Source organism: Fonsecaea nubica (assembly GCF_001646965.1).
Source record: "Fonsecaea nubica strain CBS 269.64 chromosome Unknown Scaff24, whole genome shotgun sequence".
NCBI classification, from domain to species: domain Eukaryota; kingdom Fungi; phylum Ascomycota; class Eurotiomycetes; order Chaetothyriales; family Herpotrichiellaceae; genus Fonsecaea; species Fonsecaea nubica.
In genome coordinates, this window is record NW_019173697.1 from 293,883 (window position 1) to 310,012 (window position 16,130).

At 51.2% G+C, this 16,130-nt stretch overlaps 7 protein-coding genes across 7 annotated transcripts; 4 read left to right on the forward strand and 3 right to left on the reverse strand.

Moving 5' to 3' along the window:
* Window positions 1–1,088: 1,088 nt before the first annotated feature.
* AYO20_04605 (hypothetical protein) lies at window positions 1,089–1,439 on the reverse strand (the record flags this gene model as incomplete). The annotated part of the gene is made up of 1 exon (XM_022642901.1): window positions 1,089–1,439. The coding sequence occupies one exon, from the start codon at window positions 1,437–1,439 to the stop codon at window positions 1,089–1,091; it is 351 nt and encodes a 116-aa protein (XP_022501203.1).
* Window positions 1,440–1,869: 430 nt separating this feature from the next.
* Window positions 1,870–2,631, forward strand: AYO20_04606 (hypothetical protein; the record flags this gene model as incomplete). Its single annotated transcript, XM_022642902.1, has 1 exon — window positions 1,870–2,631. One exon carries the CDS (start codon window positions 1,870–1,872, stop codon window positions 2,629–2,631), a length of 762 nt encoding a protein of 253 aa, XP_022501204.1.
* A 21-nt stretch (window positions 2,632–2,652) lies between these two features.
* Window positions 2,653–5,063, reverse strand: AYO20_04607 (hypothetical protein; the record flags this gene model as incomplete). Its single annotated transcript, XM_022642903.1, has 4 exons — window positions 2,653–2,834; window positions 4,277–4,475; window positions 4,556–4,811; window positions 4,921–5,063. The coding sequence occupies 4 exons, from the start codon at window positions 5,061–5,063 to the stop codon at window positions 2,653–2,655; spliced, it is 780 nt and encodes a 259-aa protein (XP_022501205.1).
* An 868-nt stretch (window positions 5,064–5,931) lies between these two features.
* AYO20_04608 (hypothetical protein) lies at window positions 5,932–10,629 on the forward strand (the record flags this gene model as incomplete). Its single annotated transcript, XM_022642904.1, has 11 exons — window positions 5,932–6,251; window positions 6,309–6,423; window positions 6,485–6,802; window positions 6,859–7,608; window positions 7,672–7,767; window positions 8,403–8,606; window positions 8,659–9,022; window positions 9,341–9,401; window positions 9,456–10,073; window positions 10,134–10,521; window positions 10,603–10,629. The coding sequence occupies 11 exons, from the start codon at window positions 5,932–5,934 to the stop codon at window positions 10,627–10,629; spliced, it is 3,261 nt and encodes a 1,086-aa protein (XP_022501206.1).
* Window positions 10,630–10,895: 266 nt separating this feature from the next.
* Window positions 10,896–11,258, forward strand: AYO20_04609 (hypothetical protein; the record flags this gene model as incomplete). Its single annotated transcript, XM_022642905.1, has 1 exon — window positions 10,896–11,258. The coding sequence occupies one exon, from the start codon at window positions 10,896–10,898 to the stop codon at window positions 11,256–11,258; it is 363 nt and encodes a 120-aa protein (XP_022501207.1).
* Window positions 11,259–12,544: 1,286 nt separating this feature from the next.
* Window positions 12,545–14,419, forward strand: AYO20_04610 (hypothetical protein; the record flags this gene model as incomplete). Its single annotated transcript, XM_022642906.1, has 6 exons — window positions 12,545–12,656; window positions 12,723–13,439; window positions 13,495–13,842; window positions 13,893–14,050; window positions 14,103–14,177; window positions 14,231–14,419. The coding sequence occupies 6 exons, from the start codon at window positions 12,545–12,547 to the stop codon at window positions 14,417–14,419; spliced, it is 1,599 nt and encodes a 532-aa protein (XP_022501208.1).
* Window positions 14,420–15,009: 590 nt separating this feature from the next.
* Window positions 15,010–15,405, reverse strand: AYO20_04611 (hypothetical protein; the record flags this gene model as incomplete). The annotated part of the gene is made up of 1 exon (XM_022642907.1): window positions 15,010–15,405. One exon carries the CDS (start codon window positions 15,403–15,405, stop codon window positions 15,010–15,012), a length of 396 nt encoding a protein of 131 aa, XP_022501209.1.
* Between the last annotated feature and the right edge of the window lie 725 nt (window positions 15,406–16,130).

A 16,130-nucleotide genomic window follows, 5' to 3' on the forward strand; every position in this document is an offset into this window, starting at 1 on the left:
TACTTACGTTTGCATAAACGCTTGGTTGGACCGGCGTGGTTTGGGATCATCCGGTGTTGCACAGTTCTGGGTTGTGGGCCGCGAAGCAGGTCCTTCTCGTCTTCATCAAGCATATTGCTCCGACTGGGAGTCAAGGTCTCGGCTTATCCAGCAGTTGCCGGTCATGGAGACAGTTTTGATAGCAAGACGTGGCACAAACGAGACTAGCAGAATGTTGCCCTCTGTATCTGGAAAGTTTCGAGGTTATCGAACTACTTACACAAATCGCGGGTTACCTCGGAGATAAAGATGTTACGAACCTTCGGGAGTGTATTCGGATCTTATACTCGAATCTTAGACCCGAAAGACTACTATAGAAAGAGATATCAACAGTATTTTTTGGAAACCTCGCTAGGAAAACCCGTCTTAGTACGACTTGTATACGTCTCGGGCGCCGAAGCTACGTAGTATGACCAAAATATGCCTGGAAGACTCTGGTTTCATTCTAACTTCTTCCGTAAGAGTCGCGACCTTCCCGCCTCAAATATTAGGGATGTCATATTAAAAGCTGAGGTAAATAACTGCTTAGATTTCTCTCGACTGCGATTCCTAGTTGCTCTAGTCTTCTTGAAAGAGAATCTAGAATTATGGCCTGATCTGTTTCTTCTCACGTCCGATAAGTACCTATTCAATGCCTCGAATACTGACTGGATACGAGCAATTCAAATCACACAAAGCTCTTGGCTCGAATCAAACCATTCTTTGTCTCGGGACCGTCTTATTGACTTGGGAGCACGGCAATGTAAAGATGAAGCTACTTGGTGGAACGAGTGCCTGGGTATACGGATATGCTCTGAGCTGACTTGGGATGGATCGTCGAGTGAGCTCCAGGGGGATTCTGTGTACAGATTAAGGGAGAGTAAATGTTGATAAGGAATCGAAAGCGTCTCTGCCTCGAATGGTCTTTGTCATGCAGTAGGGGTTCTCCTGCCTCTCTTTGTAAACAACATTCTTCGTTACACTATTCCAGTCGCCTCACCTTGACCGTCTCGCCTACTCGGTCAATTTACCACAGTTCACATTCTGCGGTGGAGGTGCTGATGACTATGCTAGACCCATCCGGTTGGATTATATCCCGCACCTCTGGTGATTTCGTCTTCGATTCCCCAGGATGTAAGCCAGTATTCTTCAGCATCTACTTGCTCCTGAAAGCATTTGGCCAGGGCATTCTGTAGTCTCACCAAAGCCTCATTCACGTATTGGAGTAGATCCAGCAATGCGCACCACTCTCTTTGATAGTGCAGAACATCTCGTTGCAGGTTAAGATTGTCGCGCGTGAGTCTGTCGAGCATTTCCAGATAGTCCCTGCGCTCAAACTCCTCCACCCTCTGTATCAAGGATTTCGATCGAGAAGGCCTCCTTTGGGGTGGAGGGCTCGGTCGACGGGATGTCCCGCTCATAGTCTGATTGTGTATCCATACCCACTCTCTCCTCCCTCTCGATGGTCTTGAATCACCACTTCAGGATCTGGGACCTTTGACCTTTCCTCTGTGTATGAACAGACCGCAGGGTGTGACACGATTTCGGTTCCAAAAGGTCCAAAATTGGGTCTCAACAGTTATTGGTGGTCGCCTGGGACGAGCCGTAACAGTCACGTGCTCATGAGGAATAGCCTTTTGCCAAGACGACAACGCCAAATGTAGTAGCGCTAGTGGGCACGTGACCACAACGTGATCTGTCTTGTCTCTACGTCGTACACTTAGATGGCTCCCGGTTGGCCCCTGGCTACAATCAGGAATCTCTTGGTCCTCGTTCGGCCCTACACAAACTCTTGGAAAAGGCTTCGAAAAGGTCCAAACCTTTCTCCCTTACCTCAACGTTCGCGGAAACATGAAGAATCTCACGATCGTTGACCTACAGTGTGATGGCCCTGACATTGTGTTTCTCTCCACTTCGCGCCGCACAGTCTTACGTCGAGGCAACGTGGTCATCAAATCCGGATCCAGCGTCAGAAGGGAGGAGGCGGATACTCTTCGCTTTGTTCGCCAGAATACGTCGGTGCCTGTGCCAGAGGTATATGACGACTATCCTCAATCCGACGGTACTCACGTCATTGTCATGGAATACGTCGAGGGCGAACCACTGTCCGAACTATGGCCGACCCTCTCAAACGAGGAAAAACTGGAAATTAGCGGACAGCTACGAGAGATCCTCGGTAATCTACGAGAGAAGCGAGGCAATTATATAGGAGGTATCGGAGGCACTGCTGCGGTTGACTCTCGGAAAACCACCCTCGTCGGTGGTCCTTTTGCGACTGAAATGCAATTCAACGACTTCCTCCAGTCTGATCTCATCAAGGCGGCACAGCGCAGATTTTCCTCGACCTTCTCTAAAGTTATGACATCGACCCACAAGATCCTGCTCACCCATGGCGACATCAATCCACGGAACATCATCATTCACAACCGCCGGATCACCGCCGTTCTGGACTGGGAGAACGCCGGCTGGTATCCAGAATATTGGGAGTACGTGAAATTCTTCAGCGCTTTGGATGATTCGGACTGGGAGACCTATACCAAGCACATCTTCCCTCAGACGTACCCGCAAGAACTTGTAAACGACCTTCTCCTGGGCCAGCTGCTCCGTCACTGAGAAGTGCCGGGAAAACAAACATCATTCCTCAGGCGCCTCCATTATCACGTCGACCATCTTGCCGATCGCGGAGCTTCGTTCTTCCGTGGTGATCCACGCCTTGTCAGAGATGGCCTTGAGGGCGTCGCCGACCAGGTTCTGACAGTTCCGGTCGTCACAGGTGATGGCCAGAAAGGCGAACCAAGGGCGATTTTGTGGATGCCCTGAACCTCTTTAGTCATGCCTCCGTCCGCCGCCCGACAAGGATAGGGCCAGGGCCAGGACACTTCAGCCCACGAGGGACTACCAAACCGGCTACATGGTAGGCCGGAGAGACAGTCTGCCCATGGTGGCTACCCGCACCATGAGGGGTAAGAAAATTGGCCAAACATGCGCGGGGTGAATTCGAGGGCGTACCCTTATGAATGGTGCTCCATTGCGACAGGAAACAGGTATCGCTCCCCGTGTACTTTGACGCACAGCTTCACTCTTGATTCCAGGAACGGAATATCTTTGATCCGACCAGCTAAGAAAGGTCATTACTGCCTATCAGCTGAACGGAGGAAAGTATGAGGAGAAAGGAGAATGGGCAGGTTAGCGTACCTGGCTTCCATAAAGCGTTTTTCGGGAAAATCCCTCGTCTGGAAGAGAATGCCGCAGCAGTGGTTTTCTGAGCGAGTTCTCGATTTCCTCAATTTCGCAAAAGATCTCGCTTCGGTGTCAGATACAATACGAAGACTATTGACACGACCAAATAAGCCCGCGGTAGGCTCTACGGCTGAACGAGGGCCAGGTATGTGCTTTGTGGAGAACCCGACGGTAAACGAACTTCCTATATCTCACTGGTCGTAAATTCTTGTCCCTAGAGAGCTGAAGAGTGACCCAGCCTTGGATACGGCCACTGAAGCATGGCTTGACCTGGCGAGATACGTTCGAGAGGTACTAATCACTTAGGATACTCGTCGATTCGCATTAGGATTTACTCTACGTGGCTCGATCATGAGGTTGTGATGGTTTGATCGCGGTGGTAGGATTGCATCAGCACCATTTGATATTAATCAAGAAGGCCTACGATTTGCGCCTCAGATAGGGGGAAACCGGAAGTGGCCAGAAGGTGAACATCCGTGGAAAACGGACTCGCACGTAGATGCTGTCTTCTGAAAGTGCTAATTCAACGAGCGTACTATTGAAGGAAGAACAGTCCAATGTGGCCCTTGAGAGAGGCAGACACAGCAATCATTCATGTATCCGATGCTTTGTCGAGACCGAGGGCAAAGGATGTAATCTAGCGGGCGTCACATCGGCTCCTATTAGGACGGAAAGGCCGGTGACTGATGTTACCTATCTATTTCTTTTCACTTCTCTAGATACTCCTCAAACCATTGCAGAGCCTGTAAGAAAGATGCTTCCTTTGCGTACAACTGCACGCGGTCCTTGAGATCTCCACGCACCGCAAATCTGGAAGGTGAAACGGCCCCAAACTCGTTAGCTTTGCCCGGCGTTTGTGTGGATGTGTGTGTGTGTGTGTGTGTGTGTGTGTGTGTGTGTGTGTGTGTGTGTGTATGCTCTAGACTCAAATTACAGAGCAAAAAAACTCACCCGTGTGCAACCCCGCCGTACAAGTTTATCTGGTAGGGCAGGCCCGATGATTCCAAAATCTGCTCACTTTCATGGCGCTTCTCGGGCGGGAACACGTGGTCGTGGGCCGCCGCGGCGATGGCGAAGGGTCCTTTGATAGCTTGCAGCTCGTCCCTTGCGATCTGGCTTGGGTGTGCGCCGTAACCGACGTCGATCTTCGCTTGGTCTGGCCGCAGGAAGCGGACGACGTATTTCGCCCCGAAACAGTAGCCCACAGCGCCGATTTTCTGTCGCTCTCGGTCAGAGATCTTGCCGAAGTTGAAAAGATTCTTGTATTCTCGCCCAAAAGACTTGGTTTTTCACATACTTTGCAGTGGTGCTTGAGCCGCATCTGAGACAAGCATGTCTCGACAATCGGGTCGACGATGGACGCGTCGTGTCCAATGCCCCGGGCGCTGTATCCACCTCCGAACCACTTGGGAATATCGAGCTCGCCGAGCTGGTTCAACTCGATTGCATCGCCGTAGAAGAGGTCAGGCATCACGACAAAGTATCCGTTGGCAGCGAATTGGTCGGCCAGGAGCTGAGAGTTGATGGAGCGGTGGCCAATTACATCGGTCAAGCTGTTTTGAATTGGCAATTGCACGTCAGTGAGGGGGCGACATTGTTGCTTGGATAGGATGGGCTGGGCAGGGCTGGATCGGCAGCTTTGAAAGTCGACAGTAAACTTACAAGAGAATCGCTCTCTCCGTCGACTTGTTCTCGGGGTATTTGACATAGACCTCGAAATCGCCCCATTGTTCCATTTGACCCGTTGCTTCGCCTTCATGCTTGAAACCTTTGTAACAGCAGGTATCCGGTCTGTTGGAGGTCATCTTGGCCCTGTCTGGACGGGAAACTGGTCAATTGAGGACCGGTAGTGTTCTAAATGGATATGGTTGCCTTTGCAAGCAGCTGACCCTTTGGTCGAGAATATTCTCCAGCGCCAGGTCTGCTTAAAAGGCATTTTGCGGCTGTGGATTTTGAGACGGAGCTGTGTGGAGGTGCGGTGACTGCAGTGATGCAAACCACCACGCCTGTCTCCGATATCTCCATCCATATTTGACGGACTTTGAGATCGGAAAGTGACTCGTATTCAAGGATCGAAGATTACAGACCCAATTCTCCTCTGATCTGGTGGATCCCACCCGGATAATATGGCCATCGATGTAATTTCTCCTGGCAAAGAGTCGGTGCGCAGGGAGATCCGGGCCGTGATCTAGGTTAAAGCTCTCATCTTACAGTGAGACCTGATTGTCGAACACTGAGTTGTTTCTACTCGTACGGCGGGTCGTGTGCTTCAGCATGGTGGCTGTAGACATGTCAAGGTTTTGCCCCAGACGGGAGTCGAGGCTTGATTGGTCTTGCTTGTGGGGCGCTAGTCCAGAGACCCACCTTTTCTAGACTACGCTAACCCGAATCACGGAGAAATGGTGATGGAAGGCCCGAGAGCACCTCTTCTCGTGAATTGCAGAGTATGTGGAGACTGACAGCATTGCACCGAGTAGACTGCTGGCCTCATTACGACTCCTCAATCTACAACATTGCCTAAGCGTCATTTTAAGGATGATGCCTTCTTTTTTCCTTATGTTTATAAAAGCTTCATGCTAAGGCAAGAAAGGATTGGTTCCGACATGCTGATGTGTTGGCGATCACTATATCATTATCCAGCAGGCCTGATACTATTTCTTGAGGACAAGAATCATGGCTTCAACCAAAGCTAGGGACCAAAATAATGGGGACATCGAGGTCCCGATAGCCCTCAACGCACAGCAAGGAACCCTGCAAACACCCAACCAACTGAATCTGCCCAAGGACGAGGCAGCATCACAGAATGGGCCTTCTGAAAAATCAGGACACCAACGAAAAGAACACCTATTGAAAAGGGATGTGCTCCCGGAGCAGGATCTTGATCAAGGTATCGTCGGATGGGAAGGGCAAGATGATCCAGAGAATCCACGGAATTACAACCCATTGCGAAAATGGACCATTCTAGCTCTCGTGAGCTCAATGACATTGATCAGGTGAGCATGGAAGTTCAGAATTACTTGCGCCTCTGGTTGAATGCTCAAAGTTTACAGTCCGTTTGCGTCTTCGGTTTTCGCACCTGCCGTTCGATTTGCCGATGCCGACTTCAACAACACTTCAACCATCCTGAGCACTTTCGTTGTCTCAGCATACGTTCTTGGCTACGCGGTATCGTTCTCCAATCTGAATGCCTCCTGTTTCCGTCTATGTCTGACAGTTCTCTCTACAGATTGGCCCACTCTTTCTCTCACCTCTCAGTGAGATATATGGTCGACGCATCGTCTTGAATATAGCATCGCTTCATTTCGTGGTGTGGCAGATTGGCTGCGCTCTAGCTCCCAATATCTCATCACTGATCGTCTTCCGATTGCTCACGGGCATGGGTGGGTCTGCTTGCTTGACTATTGGCGGTGGCACGATCGCGGACATGTTCGAGAAGGAACAGCGTGGCCTGGCCATGTCCATCTTTACCGCTGGGCCACTCTTTGGCCCCGTCCTCGGTCCTATTTGTGGGGGCTTCATAGCGCAAGGCGCAGGATGGAGATGGGTAAGTTCTCTGATCAAAAATCTGTGGATGATTCTAATTTGTCTGCCCCCTTGCAGGTCTTTTGGACTCTCTTGATCGTTGCAGGTACTTGCACTGGATTCATTCTCGTTTTCTATCGCGAGACTAATCACACTGTCCTCATCCGTTACAAGACCCGTCGACTTGCAAGAGAGTTGAACCGCGACGATCTGACAAGTTGCTATGATAAAGTCTTGGGCAAACGCTCCGCAAAGGCTCTCCTTGGTCGCAGCTTGATAAGGCCTCTGAGGCTGCTATTCTTGTCTCCAATTGTTGGACTATTGGCGATCTACGTTGCACTGATATACGGCTGCCTCTACTTGCTCTTCACGACAGTTACCACTGTCTTTGAGGATGCGTATCACTGGACTCCAGACTTGACAGGTCTCGCCTACATTGGCCTAGGACTCGGTCTGCTTTGCGGACAGGCTCTATTTGGTCTCACAAGCGACAAGATCATAGTCCGCCTTTCCAACGCCAACAACGGAGAATACCAGCCCGAGATGCGACTGACAATGTGTCTGTTTTTTGCTTTCTTCGTCCCCATATCCTTCTTTTGGTACGGATGGTCAATTCAAGCAAAAGTACACTGGATTGTCCCTATCATTGGGCTGTTGCCATTCGGCTTTGGAATGATTGGGATCTTCACGTCCATCCAAACGTACATTATCGACTCATATTCTCGGTATGCAGCGTCCGGGATAGCCTCGGTGACCGTGACGAGATCTTTCTTCGGCGCATTTCTTCCACTTGCGGGCCCTTCGCTATATCAGAGTCTAGGATACGGAGTAAGTCTCTTTACAGCTTGACTCTTACTCAAGGCCCAACGAGTGTGCTGACATCGAATACAGTGGGGAAATTCTCTGTTGGGCTTTGTTACGCTCGCTTTGATCCCAGCACCAGTTCTCCTACACCGATATGGCGGGTATCTGAGAGAACGTTATCCTGTAAAATTAGAATAGCAGGGGTGATAGGGCTACTAGTTGTCGACCGCGACGGATGATGTCTGCAATGGGTGGCGTGGAGATAGATGGATTCATTGGTAATATATCGGTTGGAGGGATTGGGTTCGCGGTGTATTTGTAAAGGCAGGTTTCTCAGGCGTTTTGGGGGTTAGAATGTCAGTCATTGGATATCCCCGTGCAGTGCGGAAATAAGCAGTATTTGTGCTTAAGTGGCACCCATCAACAGCCCCCGGACTTAGCGGGCGTAATTTTTAGGCTGCAGGAGCCCCTAAAAAGTACCTGCTCGAGGCAACTCATGAAGTCACCTGTTTGTTCAATGCGTGTAATAATACTTCGCATCTCCTCTTTTCTCCCACCCAGTGACCACCCGACTCCCTCGTACATATATCCTCCACCGCTGATCCATCAATCAGTATCCAACCAAATATTTTCATGCTCACACCTTGCGCCATATGAGGTGAGCTGCCAACCCCAGACAGTTATTTGACAACACAATCACTCCCATGTTCAATCCCTCCTGTGACTGTCAGCACCCTTCGCATATTCCCACACATTCTCACAGCATATATGGTGAAGAGGACGAAGGTCAATGAACAATAATTCGACGTGTTATGCAGTCCTCCTCATACCAGGATCCTGGATCCTCAAATAATGGGGCTGGAAACGTCTCTCGGAGTGACATAGATGTTAATCGCAGTAACCTTACCGACGGCGATTCGGAACAGTCGCACGACGTGCCTCTCGAGCTGAACACGAAGAAGCGCGAGGTACAAAACCTCCAACCTATCTCAAGAGCCTGCAGTTCCTGTCGAGAACGGAAGGTTAGATGCGACAGAAAGCATCCCTGCAGACATTGTGCAATCTCCTTTCAAGGTCAGCCAGAGACGACACAGTATTGTTGGCGCGCGATGTTCCCTAACTGCTCTAGACTGTATCTACCCGGAACCGCGTCGGAGGAAGAGAAGATACCTTCGTACCACTGAGCAGGTCGAGTCTCTCAAGACCAGGATTGAGGTTCTAGAATCATGTATCAAGAACCTCACACAACCTGCAGATCCGATGCGCATGCCACCCTCTCCAGAGCGCCAATTGGCCGGCCAGTCGAGCTTGTCCTATTCTTCTGAGCACTCTCTAGAGGACCATGACGAAGACATCTCCTGGACGGCTCCGAGATTCATTCTCACGCGACACGCAACCGAGGAAGCCGAGGACGGATTTCAGGGATACTCGGGAGACCGTGCGTTCATCCAACGGATGAGAGAAAGGATCAAAGATTGGCCAGGCGACAATGTTCGTTCACGAATTCGTCCTCCAAGGAAACCATGTGCAAAACTATTTGAGTGTGATTACTCTCTTGCCGCAACCGCCTGCCTTCCTCCCAGAGAGAGGGCTCGTGCCTTGGTAGATGCTGCGATGGAGTCATATTCTCTTTTTCCCATCCTACATCGGCCGAGCTTCGATCGTTCCCTTGAAACCATTTACGCGACGACACCCAATGATTTCCCGATCGAGCAGCTACGATTCCTCTCTCTTCTCTATGCAACCCTTGCCCTAGGGTGTATGTTCATTCAGGTTGACTCTGCGCATGCCTCTCGCGAGCACGAGATCGCCGAGGGGTAAGTTCGCCACATCGTCAAGTACAACATTTTGTGAAGCTAATTTTCAGGCAGACTACAGTACTTCGCTGCCAGCCGTGCCCTTGTTGACGTTGGCGACGGTACAGATGAACAATCACTCCAAACAATGATATTCCTCATCCTTTTCACCGTCTGCAACGCCCGTGTTGGTACCTGTTACTCATACGTGACCCATGCACTGACACTTGCCCTCCGCATGGGTCTCCATCGTTCAAAGTCTAAACATGACGATCTAATCGAACGAGAGGTAGGCAAGAGAATATTCTGGGTCCTGAGACTCCTCGGAAGCTACTTTGCAACGGCATGTGGCATGCCCAAGCTCTTAAGCGACGAGAATGTCGACCAAGATTTGCCGATGGAAGTTAACGATGAATACATCACCAAAACATGTATTTTGCCCCAGCCTCCGGAGGAAGTGTGTTCGATAGCGGGCCTGAATGCAATCATCGCCCTTTACAAGATCTTGGAGCAGGTTGTCAGGGACATATATCCGCCTCGAGGAGTCGTCACCACGCACGGAACACCGGCTGCAACATATCTGGTCCGCGTTGAGAAGGTCAAAGATATCGAGAGGGCTCTGAAAAGGTGGATAGAGAATCTGCCATTCGGATTCCGTCCGAAGGCCCATATGGTTTCCAGACCTTTGCTCCGGTAAACATCCCCTTCCTACATGCGAGGAAGCCCAGGATTGGCTAACCTGGCTTACTCTAGGACGCAATATCTACTCCGCATGTCGCATGCCCACGTTCAACTCTACCTCTACAGGCCTTTCCTCCATTATCTCTCCAAAGCCACTACTCAAAATACATCATCGCCCGATCTTACTTTTCCTCCGTACGCAGCTGCCTGTGTGCAAGCGTGTCACACTATTCTGAGCCTCAGCGACGAAATGTACAACCAAGATCTGCTCCGGGGTGGATGTTTTACTGTCTTGCACATGATTTTCGGATCTGTCGTGACACTCATGTTCATCATTCTCGATTCCCACGACTGGGAAGGGAGAGAACAGTCTTTCAAGGATATATCGATTGGCCGAAAAGCTATTGCTCTTCTCGCAAAGTGCAACAACACTGCTGACCGAGCGCAGACCATTCTGGAGGTGAGTGGATGGCTTTCCATCTCTACGTCACAATTCGGGGGCTAACATCTCGGAAGACTATGATTGCGCTACTCCCTGCAGAATTTACAGAGACTCGAGAACGTCTAAAGTGCCAAGGCCCACGGGACAGTGGACCGACTACTGAAAGTTCGGCTGATGTCAACTGTTCTTCTTCTGTGAGCTTCGGTATGAATCGTCCAGGCTTGACCGAGGTGGCCATCGATCAAATGAGTACCGGATTACCCGTTCAAACACATTTTGGTCGGTCAATGTCGGCAGGGGGGCATTCTTTCGAGTCCAGCCAACAAATCAAAAATCATGCATCAATATGTCAACTATCTACGAGAGCACCTCCAGGTACCCCATATACCACGATGTCGAGCGGAGATGTCGAGGGTGGGCCGCTCTCAACTTCTGTCTATCAAGGTGCGATGCGGGAAGGCCTGCAGGATCACTTGCCTCCCCCACCCGTCATGCAGTATGCTTTGCAGGGTGGCGGCGGGGGCGATGAGAGGACTATGTCCTCGCCCTTTGGAAATGCCACGGCTGAATTCCTCGAGGCACAGCATTTCAACTTCTCTGCCAACTATTTCGGAGACGCGTGGAGTAACGTGAATCAATTTTCGGAACTGAACGTTTCAGATCAAGATGTCAATGGATTTCAGATAATGGATATGCCCAGCTTATTGGGGTTTCAACAGGGTGGAGGTTTGTTCAACCTCGACTATCTACCTTGACGATTGAAGTGATTTGAAGCCTTTTGGAACCTGACGAGATATTGCGCGGCATTTCTCAGACTGATAGCAGAGTGCGAAGGACTGCTTTTGCACTCCAGTCCCGTCACTCCTGTGGATGTTTTTTGGATGCTGCGAGAATTGAAAGTCTTTGGGATCCAATCGCCAACTCTCGATCTAGATATCCGTCTCGGCGACATCTTGCCATGCGGTCCATAGGATAAGCGACCGCGAATTTGGTTCAAGTTCTGCACTGGTCTCATTGTATTTCTATGTGCTCAACTGGTGGACAGGTGGGATTGTGGAGGCGTGGCCCTCGTCGACTTATCACGGAGTCGGTCGAAGATCGCTCAACTGACCTGCACTGAGGATCTCGGGAAGTACCCTTCTCTCGGATTCGTCAACTGACAGGAGGCTTGTCCGATTTTGGCATGGTCATCAACGCCAGTGCAGCTTTCACCAACGACCGTCAATCCTGCCACAGTCCCTCTTGCAGCGGCGAATCCCCGGGCCAGACGACTCCAGCGCGAAACAACCAAGGCGGCAGTTATCCTGTTGTCCTTGTTGTGGTTCCGCATGTGGGGCAGACTCGTCGTTGTCGAAACCAGTATGAAGTAGTCGTGTGGAAGATCAGAAAGGTGAAAAGCTCCTTTGGTCAACAACGGGAATGTCAAGAATGGTGAGAACATGGCCGACGACAGAAGCCAAGCCATGACCTCTATACCATACGCGAGAGTCTGTCTTCAATTGCTCGGAAGAATTAGTGTTTATTGCTACTCCCACTCCCTCGTCACGTCTTTGTATGGCACTAACTTCCGAACGTATCGATGAAGACGAAATCCCACATTCTGAGGCATTTCGGGACTAGCACACATACTCACAACTGGCCCTTTCGGCTCAAGAGCGAGGTTGGATGTCTATCCTCCCCACAATGCGGAGTTGACTTCTGTCGACGAAGGAACAGTACTGCATACGGCCACCGACAAGTCCAATTGCCCTTTTCATCCAGATGTCGAGCTCGACCCTGGCTGAGATAACTGAGGGGTTGATCAAAGGAAGCTCGATATGCTCCACATGTGGACGTTGAACCCCGGAAGGGACGAAACCACCCCTGTTGCACTTTTGATCTGACATCGTATTTGTCCTGCTGGCTTTGTGGAGGGAACCCCAGGTTTAGTTGGAATCTGTGGAGTGAACAACAGGATATATGAATCTCGGCAACCCTCCACATGGACAATTGCTGACAACAGGAGAGAGGCATCTTTCAGCCGTCATCAAACAGTACCACGATGTCGGAAGTTCCACATACCAGTCAAATCACCGTGCCGGTGACGTCCCTTTGGGCCAACCGCAAATGCTTGATGATTGCTTGCATTGTCGCGACCGCCAATACCCAGTATGGTTAGTTGTCAGCAGATCAGGCGCTGGATCCAGGGAGCGACGGGTGGCTGACGTGGAAATGCAAAGGTTTCGACAGTGCCGCAATCGGTGCCCTTCAGGCTATGCCCGGCTTTCTAAAAGTATTTGGCTTTCCCGACCCTAACAGCCCGGGTGGCTATGGGATCGACAGCACCTTTCAACAACTGATCGGCTCCCTCTTGACGCTCGGTGCCTTTCTCTCGTCGATCCTCGCTGGGGCTTTCGGAGCCTTTTACGGCCGCAAAACAGCGCTTTGGTTGGCCTGCATTTTGAATTGCATTGGATTAGCCATTCAAATCGGCACCACAAACAAGGGAGTGATATATCTTGGTCGAATTGTCCTCGGCTTCTCAAATGGCTTCCTGGTTACCTTCTCGAACATCTACACCGCGGAAATTGCCCCGGCTCATCTGAGAGGGGTGATGGTGGCACTGTTTGCGTACTGGGTCAATATCGGTGCGATCCTGGGGACCATTGTGGATAACTATACCAAGGACCGTTTGGACAAGGGTTCGTATCAGATTCCAATTGGCAGCCTTTATATTGTGCCTGTCCTTTTGGGTATTGGACTATTCTTCGTCCCGGAAACCCCTCGATGGCTGTTGCACCACAATAAAGAAAGCCAGGCCCGAAAAGCCTTGGAGAAGTTGCGAGCCGACTCGTTGGCTCCCGAGTATTTCGAACTCGAATGGGCGGAAATCATTCGCGGCGTCGAGGAAGAGAGACGGATCGCAAAGTCTGTTGGACTGTTGGATATGTTCCGCGGTGAGTGCCTCGGGCATGTCTCGCGTATGGCTTGTGTAGCTGACTTCTGACTCAGGTGCCGATTTGCGACGGACACTATTGTGCTGGGGTACCATTCTGACCCAAGCAGGGAGCGGCTCTTGGTTCCCCATCGCGTATCAAACATATTTCTTCCAAATCGCCGGCATCAAGCAAGCTTTCCAGTATTCCATCATGATCACCTGCATTGGGTTTGTTGGCGTCAACTGCGGCATGTACGCCATGCGCCACCTGGTGGGGAGAAGATTCATTTGCATCTTTGGGTCGGTCGTGACAAGTCTCTGCTTCCTGGGAATGGCGATTGCGCAGAGCGTCTCACCTTTCACCATTGAGACTGGCAAAGTCACGGTGGCAATGGTCGCCATTTGGGGGTTCTTCTATAATGGTTTGGGCACCCGCATCCGCCGCGTGGACTGCTGTTACTGACTCTTTCAGGATGTGTCGGCGCCGCGACCTATCCCGTGGCTACAGAGTTGGTGAGCTCCCGGCTTCGTGCGTGGACTGTGGGGTCGGCAACCTCGATTCAATACGTTTTTGCGTGGCTCACCAGTTTCTGCACACCATATTTCATCAACCCGACCGATCTGAACTGGGTAAGCACCGTCGGACCTTCAATCCTCGATCTTGTTCTCTGATGATGTCAAGGGTCCTCGCTATGGTTACATCTGGTTCGGAAGTAACATTGTGTGTGCACTGTTCTACTTCTTTTGCATCCCAGAGGTAAGAGACACGCACCGCCGCGAGAGAAGACGGCTTCGGCTGACCGAGGACAGTTGAAAGGGAGAACATTGGAGGAGATTGACGAGCTTTTCGAGAAGCGGGTCGGCGTGTTCAAGTTCAAGACCTATCAGACCGAGATTCAGGAGAAGGCCTTGCACGACGTTCAAGTCAACACCGGCGCTTTCATGGACAAGAAGCCCGCAGTGACCCATGTCGAAGAATCTGTGGAAAAGATGGAATGAGTGTCAACACGGAAAGGGCCTTTTCAACACTCAGACCACAAGAGGACAATCCAGTGAGGGATTCGGTGGGATGTGGACTGGTTGTCACCCAGTTGGAGACTTGGTCAGCCGCTCGCCGGGTTCCAGAAGAATATTCTCGAGCCTTGATGTTGCCCACGGGACAGCCAGCCAGTTACTTGCATTGCGGCTTTATCTCTCAATCATCACGCTGATCTCAATCTGTCGTAGGCTAGCTTTCGTGCCTTGATGATTCATCGCTCGTATCTTGCCCAAGTTTCAAAGGGGGCAGCGATCGAGAAGCTGTAAGAGGTACTTGTCCCTGTCAGAAGTAGCGTTGGTGGCCGCAGTCAGCAGATATCACGTCGCGTCCTTCGGCAACACGCCGGCCGCAGTCGATGCAAAGCGCTGCTATCGATCTAGAGCCAGATTCTCAATCCCCCGAGGCGCCAATCTCAATCTCGATCCAACATCTCATTCGTCAAGTTTACTCGCACACAAGTAGTAGCCGAGTGCTCACTCGGTGCTATCTATCCTGGACCACGTTTCACCCCCTCTCTTCCCTACCACTATCCTCCCCAACTCATTTCATTTCAGGCCCCCTCCTCCTGCTCCGCGCTCTGGACCTTGTTAACCCACTTTGTCCGCATACTCACGTAGTGCTCGACACTGGGCTCCAGCCGGTCCCTCACGCCCGGGTCGTCGAGCGTGCCGAGCTGCACGCTCAACACGCCGGCGTACTTGTCCGCGGCTCCGGTCCTCCACACGACGGTGCTGCAGACGGGGCAGAAGTGCAGCGTCTGGATCGACGCGTCCGACGTCTGCGGGTACGAGTACGTCTGGACCACCGTCGGGTCGGAGAGGAGCGTGAACTGCGTGTCGAGGAGGAAGACGCCCGTGCTGAACGCGCTCGACGTCGCCTTGTGGCACTGCCCGCAGTGGCAGGTGATCTTTGCTGAGAGGGTGAGCCTATCATGTTTTTCTCTCATTTTTGTCCCAAAAAAATCATGGGATGGTGGTGTAGGTAGGGGGAGGTCCTCACAATCTTCAGTGGCTCCCCTTCGTACGAGTACCTGATCTTGCCGCAGAGGCAGCCGCCAGAAGGCATTTTTCTCCTGGCGTGCGTGTTACTCTCGTATTGCGTAGACGTGTGTGCGGTGTTGTGTTGCGTGTGTTTTTTGAACACAAGTTGTTGTTTTTTTTGTTTCGGATTTCCCCCCCTTTTGTCAGGATCGTCCAGGAGTGAGAGAGATTTTTTGTCGAATCAGTCGACCGAGCAAGCAAGCCCCTCAAGGATGAGCCGTGGATATATCATATGCCCTCTAATATACTTGTACTTGTACTTGGCTTGTAAGGAAAATCCGGAATACCAGCGCGCCTGGATCTACCTGTACGCGACTACATCTCGGCTCCGATGAAGACTTGTTTGTCCTCGGTGCCTACGTACAAAGGAACGGGATTCCCCAGCTGCATGCCTGCCTGTATGCTTATTTGGTGCGCGCCTTGCAGCTTACTCGCACTCGCACTCGTACAAAAGAGCTTGTTCCCAGAAAAGTGCGTCTTCGTCGTCTGGGGGGAGGGGAAAAGCAAATCCCTCCTGGTATTGTTACACTCCCCTTTCTTCCTAATCCGGTAATGGCTGGCGATGAAAAAAGTGGAACCACCTTCCTGTTCATTGACATTGACTAAAAATGACTAAGCCTGCTGGGTTTGG